Raw genomic sequence first — 9,543 nt, 5'->3', positions numbered from 1 at the left:
GGCCAACCCCAAAGAGCCTAAGGGCCAACCTAAAAGAGCCTAAGGGCAAATATATATAGGGTTTGAGACCTTGCTTTCACTCTACTCGGACTCTAAAGTCCCGACATCCCTAGCTTGCATCAAATCAATTTATACTTAGCTCGAGGGTTAACAAAAACCTTAAGGGGTATTATATTGATCAATAAAAACCTAAGGGTTAATTATGTTCTGAGTCCAAACCAATACTCTGATCGATCATTACAATCGAATTTTCCACGAATGAGGACAAAATGAAATTCAAAGAAAGAGGTCCTTTTGTATTGCCAAGAGATGATTACAAAAGATATTTACACGAGGGGTACTTGCACAAAAACACAAAATAAAGAAACTTAAATCTACTCCGGGGCCACATCTTCGGCAGCTGCACCTTCGGGATCTTCGCCCTCGGGAACCTCCCCCTCGGGGAATTCGTCTTCGTCTCCTCCGCTCTCGAAGCTACTGGCTCAATCCTCGTCATCAGAAAGCAAAGTGGCAGCCTCTTCTTCTAAAGTCTTTGCTTTTTCAATATTGACTGAGAGATCGAAGCCACGAGCATGCACCTCCTCGTGGGTTTCTCTCCGGGACTATTGCCTGGCATGATCAAGTGCACATGATAGCTTAACTTTGGACGCAGCGGAGATATCCTTTGCCCGGGTGTTAGCTGCTTCAGCGTCGGCTCGATACGAAGATATAACAGATATGGCCTTAGCAATCTCAATAGCAGATTTAGCTTCAAGCTTCTCGATTTTGCGGCTTCGAGCCAGGCTCTCCTCCTTCACACTTTGAAGCTGGCGTTCGATTGAAGCCAGTTTCTCCCGAAGAGTATCCTTCTTCGAAGTGAGACGGTCCATGCCTTGCCTCCTCCCTAGGGTTTCAGCCTCCTTCATCTTGAGCTCCTCTCGGAGCTGCTCCACCAGCTCGCCCTTTTGATGAACCTGCAAAGTTGAAGCATTGGCCGACCAATCGGGCAAATGCATAACAAAACTTCGAAGGGTATGTTACCTTTTCGACAAGCTCGGTCCGTTCTTGACGAGCCTCCGTCAGTTCAACTCGAAGGTCACTGATCTCCTCCTCTTTCTTGACATAGAGGGTTTTAAGACCGTCCCTCTCTTCTGAGATTTTCTTAAGCTCGACCTCACATCGAGCAAGCTCAGCTCGAGACTTCGAGAATGCTTCTTTATGGAGCGTCATAACCTTCACAAAAAGGGAAAAGTTAGGCTCAGAACAACAAGGATAAGGCGTAGGCGTAATTTTAAAGGACAGAAACTTGTTTGAAGAGCCGATGGGTCTCGTCAAAAATAAAAGAAGCATCTGGGTCAGGGCCATCTTCGATCCCTGCAAGCTATTCTCGAAAGATATCATGCCCTTCGTGGCTCGTCCCCACGTCAGGAGTTCTCATGTTTCGAGCGTCTCGGAATCGCCCCTCGGAGAACTCAGGACCAGGCGGCGACTCGTCCATATTAATTACCCCCAAGTGATCCACTCGGGGCATTCTCCTCAATTTGAAGGACCTCGGGACCGGGCCCCTCGGTCTCACCCTCCAAATGACCTCCAAGACCAGGTGCTCTTTTGCTGCCCGATGGCTCGGGAACTTTGTTCGAACTCCCCTCGGAGATTTCTTTGGTCCTGGAATGAACCACATCAGCCATCATCGGTTCGGCAGACTTCGAAGCGTCAGTGCTTCCTCTTTTACGAACTACTAACAGGCAGTCGTCGTGCTCCCTCTCTTCCTCCTCTTCCCTAAGGCGTTGGACCGTTCCTGGAGATAGGGCCACAATATCGGCCTTAGGCTTTCGAGCCTTGCTTTTCTTCGGCTTCGGGGAATTTGTAGATCCCCTCTTCCTTTTCTTTTCTTTTCTTTAGAAGGCTTTGGGATTTCCTCTTCACCAGGCGGGGTTGGCCGCATAGCAATGGCGTCTCCGAGGCCTGCATAAAGACAAAGTAAGTATTTCTCTGAGAAGCACAAATAAACAAACAAGAGGACTCACCATGGTTTTTAGCCTCCCATCGACCTTTGGCCAAATCATGCCAGCTGCGCTCCGCGTACGAAGAAGTAGAGACCAGCTTCCGGACCCAACCTTCGAGGTCTGGGACCGCACCAGAAAACCAAGCAACAACTACGCCATCGAAAAGGAGTTAGACCGAGAAAAAAGATGAAATCGAAAATGAAAAGGAAAAATAGGCAATAAGGTCATTATCGACAAATGTGTACTTACGTTTCATATTCCATTCTTCAGGGAATGGCATCCTCTCAGCAGGTATCGGATTAGAAGTCTTGACTCGGACAAATCGGCTTATCCACCCTCGATCTTTGTCTTTATCGATGCTAGAGAAAAGAGATTTTGTGGATCGGCAATGCAACTTCATTAGGCCGCCTCGATAGAGACGAGGACTGTATAGCCTGATCAGATGATCGAGCGTAAAAGGCATTCCCTCGACCTGTTTCGAGAAAAATCTGATCAGATTGACGATGCGCCAGAATGAAGGATATATTTGTCCAAGCGTCACTTGGTATTGTTGGCAAAAATCAAGAATAACTGGATCAATGGGACCAAGAGCTAGATCAGCACGGCCCAGCGTGAACAGGTAGGTGTACACGCTTAAGTACCCTGCTTTGTGAGTAGTAATGTCCTCTTCAAGGGAAGGGATCACTACAACTTTGTTCTCCCAGTTGCAGTCCCCTTTCACCTGCTGGAGCTCATCTTTGGTTATCAAACAAATGTATCGAGACATGGACTCACATCGGCCTGGTGTCAATACAGGTTTCTCGATTTTGAAATCGGAGGTTGTTTCACACGGCGGGGGGATACATCCTCGATACGAGGTGGCACTACCGTTTTACTTTTGGCCGGTCGCGATGATGGAGAGGTTTTTCTTTTTGAGGAACAGATTTAGATGTTTGGCCATTATGGTGTAGAAATTCAGAGAGAAAGGGTTGATGATGAAGTAAGGGCAAGTTAAAGAGAAGGATGAACTCAGAGAAGTTGAAGGAGCTAATGAGATTTTGAAAACAATTAGAGAAATAAAGTTTGCAAAAGTTGTGAAGTTGGCCTATTTATAGAAGTCACTTAAGCGTATTGGGGAAGCCAAATAGCCGACCGTCAGCTGCCTCCAATTAATGACTTTAGGAACTGCACAAAAGCGACCTTTCAGTCACTTCAGCCGCTGACATCACGAGATTGACATTGGGACCGAGGCATCGGAGCATTGAAGAGCAAATCGTTTCTTATCGACCTACTCTGAGAAACGCGGGGACTATCTATATACGGTCGAAATCAGGCACACCCGATTTCCTAGGCTCGGGGGATCGCCTTAGGTCCGAGTTCAAGTAAGCTCCACTTCGAGGTCGACAGACTAGACTCAAGCTCGAGGACGGAATGCAATGCCTGAAGATAGGAGTGCGAGGAATACCGAAGTTCAGTATGCTCAACCCCGAAATTGTGGCGTTATAGATTTGTAACAGAATGAACTAAATTCCTGCCACGTCCCCAAGATCATGGTGCAAATCCCGGAATAAGATTGTACGATTCCGTACTAGGCGGTTAGACAGCTGTACCAATAATACTCCTTACTGTAAATAGAAATGTACCTTATTTAGGGTTCCCCTATTATATAAAGGGGACCCCAATCATTTATAACATCATCTAATCATTAGTAAAGAATATACTCTTACTTTTTGCTTACTGTTCATCAGAATTATTCTTTCTCCTTACTATTTTTATTTTATTGTTCCTGGTTCATCTCGAGGTCACTAAGCTCGAGGTCACCACTACTGAGTAACATTGGTTTGATTAGCTTATTTCTTTTATTTTTACTTCATATTTCTTGAATAATAATTGGTATTGAATTTAATCACATATCTTTAAAACCACAAATCAAATTTAATTGTTACTCGTATTTTTGAGGTAAACAAATAGAACTCTTGTTCGCCTTTAAAAAAGGGAGATCTCTTGTTCATATTAATAATTGTCCTTTTCTAGTAGAAGTTAACTTTAATGATTGGAGGGCTATTTAATTGTAGGATTTCTAATGTATAGTATTATGTCCTAAAGCTAATAGGATTACAAGGTTAATGTTTAGAATTCCGATTATATCCTTTTATTGTGAGTTATTATGCTTAATATTATAAGGTTATTTTTGTAAACCAACATTGTATTCATACTTTTATAATAATATATATAATGGTAAACATAAAAGTTTTGTTTAAAAATAATAAACATACTATGTATCCAAACATTGTATATATAAAACAATAAATTACAATATATCCAAACAAGAGTAAGCGCACAGAAACACAAGTCAGAATCAGATCCACTGAGAGCTCTCCAAGCTTGGAAAGTGCAACGCAATGGACAAACAACAAAGGACCGGCGAAGGGGAACAATACGACGGCGGATTACTTTGCCGGTTTGCCCATCTCGTGTTGCCATACTTAGAACCTGCAGGTCTAGCCTCCGTCTCAGCAACCTGCAAGGCGTTACGTGTAGTTTCCAAGGCTATTACTTCCAGAAGAATCTCCGACGCTTCTAGAGGCATGGAGACTTACCCCATTTCTTTCTTCAACTCCGTCGACTCCGAACTTTACGCCTACTTCATCTACTCCCCTGTTCAGACCCTACCCACCTCCCCATCCATCGCCGGTCTATTCTGGGGAGGAGAACTTGGAGGTTCAGGTCGGGTTAGGCAGGACCCGTTCCTAATCCGGGTGGAAGGTTCTGACGGGTGCGGGTGTGAGAGTTGCGACTTGGATTGCCCGTGCATCGACTTTTCTTCCGGGTTGCCAACCCGAGAATGCGGGCCAAGTTGCCAGTGCGGGTCAGAGTGCGGGAACAGGTTAACTCAGAAAGGAGTATCAGCGAAGCTGAAGGTTGTGAAGGATAGGAGAAAAGGGTGGAGTTTGGTTGCTGCTGATTTCACTCCAAAAGGGAAGTTCATATGCGAGTACACAGGTATTTCTGTTATTATTTCTATTGTTATTGTTGTTGTTTAATATAACATTTTTTTCTTTGGGTTTTTTTTGCAAGGTATTAAATGAATTTTTAGAGTAAGCTACCCTTACTTGTACTCCATAGCTAAATGAATTCCGAGAGTAAATTGATAGCTCATTACTCTGAAATAAATTGTTATTGGTTGGTAACTGATCTTTGTTAGGCTTTTCCTTGGATTATTCGAGGAATGGTTTACGGTTTTCCTTTTTCTGTTTATAGTTGTAGTCTGATATAATTGACTGTTGGCACAGAACAATATGCTCGCATGAACTCCCATTATGCCGATTACAAGGTTTTAGATAGTTAGATTTAAGACACTGCATCTAATATGCCTCTTGAGTTGCTTTATTATGTGGATGGGAACATTGACAAATCGATAAAGATTGTCATGCAATGCTCAGTTGGTGACTTGGTGGGACAATCTGTAAACTTTTTCAAGGCTGATGTTCCCAGGGTACTAAGTTTAACCAACCCAAGGTTTCAGATTGATTCTTATCTCAGGCGAACTGAACTTACTTACTGATCAGTATGGAGCATCGTTGAAAGAGTTTGTTAATTAATGGCTATATTGATGAAACCATTGGCAAAGGCTCTATACAGGGACCAGTTGTTATCACACTTATGCTAGTTTTGTTGTTTGCTAGGAGTTTTCTCCTTAAAAGACTTGTATCACAGTGGTAGGGATAAGTGTGAGATTTAGAGAATCTTTAGTTTTAAAGAAATCCAATTCACAAAAAAAAATTCTTAAAACAAAATAGAGAGAGAAGGAGAAGAAAATAATTTATTGGTATTGGAATAAACTGGGCTGAAATGAGTGGAATGAACACAAAGGATTCATATACTCAACTCTGACTATTTGGAATTGATGCATAATTGATATGACATATATTGAGCAGTGAAAAACATCGGGCCAATAAACAAGATGTTGTGATATAAAGAAATAGGGGATTTAAGTCAAAAACGTAACACCAAGAAAAACTAAATATTCTCACGGTTCTGGCCATATGCTGCTTAAGGTGCAGAAGTGAGGAAACTGAATTTGGGTTTGTAGTGAATACCATTGATCCAATGTTTGATGTGGTCGAAAGCAATTGATTTTCCGGTCTGTGGTTGTGATTTATGGAGAAGTTTTGAATCTTTGGTAGGATCTTTTTTATATTTCTTGGTTTTAAATGAGGGTAATGGTTGTACGTGTGGTGGAAAGACGACATGTTGAAGTGTGAACTCTGGAATATTTTAACTCCGTCCGTTTCTTGCTTATACACAAAAGCACAGACGTGTGTATAAGCCTAGAGCTTTCTTTTGATAGGCTTTCTGACCCTAAGAGGTTGAAATCAGCAGATAAGGCTCATGCTTTTGGTTTTGTGAAAAGATTAGATGGTTAAACAACTTGAATTAGGGAGGCAGTTCAAAGTTTTCAGGTGAAGTAATGAAAGGACAACAGGGTTTAGTAGTTTTCTTTTTGTTCATACTACTAGGATAAATTTTGATAAATTCAGTTTACCTATGAATGATAATTTCAAAAGCTTTTTGACATCTGAAGACCTATAAAATTCAGTTTAATGTTTTATCATGTGCAAGGTCTTTTTTGGGCATGATTTTCTTTTTCTTTTTGCAGGAGAACTTTTGACCACCGAGGAAGCAAGAAATCGCCATAAACTATATGACAAAATTTCAAAGAGTAGCCACTTTTCGCCTGCCCTGCTGGTTGTGAAGGAGCACCTTCCATCTGGAAATGTGTGCATGAGAATCAACATTGATGCTACCAGAATTGGCAATATTGCACGTTTCATTAACCATTCCTGCGATGGTGGTAACCTTTGTACAATGATAGTTCGAAGTTCGGGAGCATTGCTACCCCGAGTTTGCTTTTTCTCTTCCAGGGATATTTTGGAGAATGAAGAGCTCAGTTTCAGTTATGGGGATACTACGCTTAACCCAACAGGCTCTCAATGCTTTTGCGGTAGTGCTTGTTGTTGTGGGATCCTTCCATCAGAGCACACATGATGTGGTAAGGTAACATTCCATTGCTTTAAACACTTGGTACATTTATACTTCGAGGTGCATTCCTCTATCAAGTTCAGCTCTAAAGCACATGGCATTGAGCATAAAATGCTGTAACCAGAAAAGATTGAAGAGGCCATCGAAGTATGTGGTGGAATGCTACGATTCCTTCACTCTTAACCAGTGACCTTCTTTGGTTCGTGCCCTGGGAATGGACTCCGCTTCAGTAGGGATGCTAAAAACTCCCCATAGTGAGCTATCAGCAGTGTGATTCCGGATAAATCAGGTACGAGTTCTGAAAACCGGATGATTTGAAAAAAAAAGAAAGAAAAAATTGAAGAGTCAATCCTTTCTGTGCCTGATATGACGTTCTGTGACGAAAGATGCAAGCCAGATTCATATTCAATTGATAAGGGAGGATATTGTGTTGTTGGAATTTATCTCCTCAAGGATAAGATGTTGTGTTTGTCAAGTTGCTAGACAAAGCTAATGGATAAGAAGGCACTAGGTGGACAATAAAAGGAAGCGGTGGACGAGGCAACATATTTGGCACTTTTGTGATCACTTTGATGACTGAAGAAGAGCATGGACAGAACAATGGAATTGACAGGTTATTTAGGATTTATATAGTTGGGAAAGTTAAAAAAGATGTAAGTCGGCAAAGAAAATGTTCACGTGCTACTGTCAAATGAAAAACAACCTTGGAAAAAGCACCATAATGAAGGGTATTCCATTAAAACAATGCTGATGTGAACCATATAAAAAGGTCTGACACAATTTCTAGGAAAAGACTTATTTGGCTATTTTGCTTGTTGAAATGGTGAAGAGATTATACGTCTCAATGTGGACTTCGTCGTTGGAAGATTTGAAGAATGGCAGCCACCCAAAGTTGAACTCTAATGGACAAAGAAAGAGACAATGCTAATGATTTGCGAATCTTCAGAAATTAAGGGACCACTGAGAAGGTAACTATCGAAATCCAGATTCAATTCCAACAGTTTCTTCATACATGAAATAAAGAAGGAAAGAAAAGCATCTTCTGGGGTTGGATCAAGTAAAAGAAAAAATTCCATTTTGTGGTAAAACAAACATGAACTAGACAAGAATTTTGAGAATTTCTTGAATTTACCGACTTTTATTCAAAATCCGAAGCATGACAGAAACCAAACTTATAGTCCTGTCGTAAAAAATGGCAAGATTAGATTACATCACTGTTTCAATCAAGTTATGGTGGTTGACTAGGGTCTCTATTGATTAATTCGATTTTAATTTAAGTATTTGCTGCTGTTAGCTGTTATACTTGCTAAATTCTACAGCTGAGGGAGATAAAGTTGGGGGAAAGGAATAATAGCATTCTCCTTGGTTTTGCAAGTCAACAAGAACTGATGCCAAGAGGAGTCACTAGAAAGCAAAAGAAGTAACCAGTTCTAGTCCATTAGATTCTAGTGCTAAAGAGAAGAAGAAAGATCAAAGACCTGGAAGGAGAAGATGTCTAGAAAGTAGCCTAAAATTTACTAGTGGAAATCTGAAGAATGGATCCCAGCATGACATAGAGCAACAGCAAGGAATTGTTTTGAGGGTTAAAAATTGATTGCTTAAGGATGATTCTTTTGGTTGCAAGGTTAGTTTTGCTTTCATCCATCTTTCTCTTACAATTATTTGTACTTGTAAGAGCTTTTGGGTAAATGTTCTTTTACCTCTGCAAATCTCTCTATTCCCTGTCAAAAGAAAGTGTATTTATTTGACTTCTAACAAAATTGTCTTTTGACTTTTATTTTCAGATTGTAATAGCGATGAAAGAACAATTCTAATATATCCCTTTAATTTTGAGTTACTGTAATAAGAAGGTCAAACCTCCTGACATTAGGTTATCATGCAACACATAGCATCATCTTAATATTTCTCATCTTTCTCTTTTGTTTTTATATAAAAAGGCAAAATACCTTAAACCACCCTTAAACTTGGCTCAGATTATAAATATTCTTCCCGAACTATGCCCGGTCTTAATTACCCCCCCTCAACTTGGCCTTTTGAGAGTCATTACCTCTAGACGTTGATGTGGCAAAAAGTGTGGGTGCACTCACCTGTCACGTGGATTTTTCTGTCTATGTGGCATTTTTTTTAAAAATAAAATATTTTTTTTTACCTTTTTAAGAATATTACTTTTTAGATAATTTTTTTCGAATACAATTTATAATTAAACTTGGATAGAACTACATTATTTAGGCTAAATATTTTTATTTGGCAAAAAATAATAAAGTTTTAGTTAATCTTTTTGAAATGTGACCTGAAAATAAAGATTTATACAATTGAAATAAATAGTCAAGGCATCTAAAAAGTTATAAAAAATACATAGTTTGAAATTAACTATTTTAACTATAATTTTTATATAGCTCTAAATTACGGTGCTCTATTTTTTTTTATACACATTTTACCTAAAAAAGTAAAAATACACAGTTGAAATAAATAGTCATTGCATCAAAAGAAGAAATAAAAAGAGTGTACAATTGCAAGAAAATTACAAGTGCAATTT

At 40.1% G+C, this 9,543-nt stretch overlaps 1 protein-coding gene across 5 annotated transcripts; it reads left to right on the top strand.

Moving 5' to 3' along the window:
• On the top strand, positions 4,304 to 8,878 carry LOC109223294 (histone-lysine N-methyltransferase SUVR3). Of its 5 annotated transcripts, none has more exons than XR_002067547.1 (3): positions 4,304 to 4,967; positions 6,625 to 7,975; positions 8,383 to 8,878. XR_002067547.1 is itself a non-coding variant. In XM_019387553.1 (2 exons), exons 1-2 carry the CDS (start codon positions 4,367 to 4,369, stop codon positions 7,011 to 7,013), a joined length of 990 nt encoding a protein of 329 aa, XP_019243098.1. In that variant the 5' UTR covers positions 4,304 to 4,366; the 3' UTR covers positions 7,014 to 8,878. The 5 variants fall into 5 exon arrangements, 1 of the variants encoding a protein (XP_019243098.1); XR_002067546.1 differs by having other exon boundaries at positions 8,327 to 8,878; XR_002067545.1 differs by having other exon boundaries at positions 8,302 to 8,878.

This window comes from Nicotiana attenuata, chromosome 1, assembly GCF_001879085.1.
Source record: "Nicotiana attenuata strain UT chromosome 1, NIATTr2, whole genome shotgun sequence".
Taxonomy (NCBI): Eukaryota; Viridiplantae; Streptophyta; class Magnoliopsida; order Solanales; family Solanaceae; genus Nicotiana; species Nicotiana attenuata.
The sequence above is the reverse complement of the archived record's forward strand: the minus strand, read 5'-3'. Positions and strand labels throughout refer to the sequence as shown.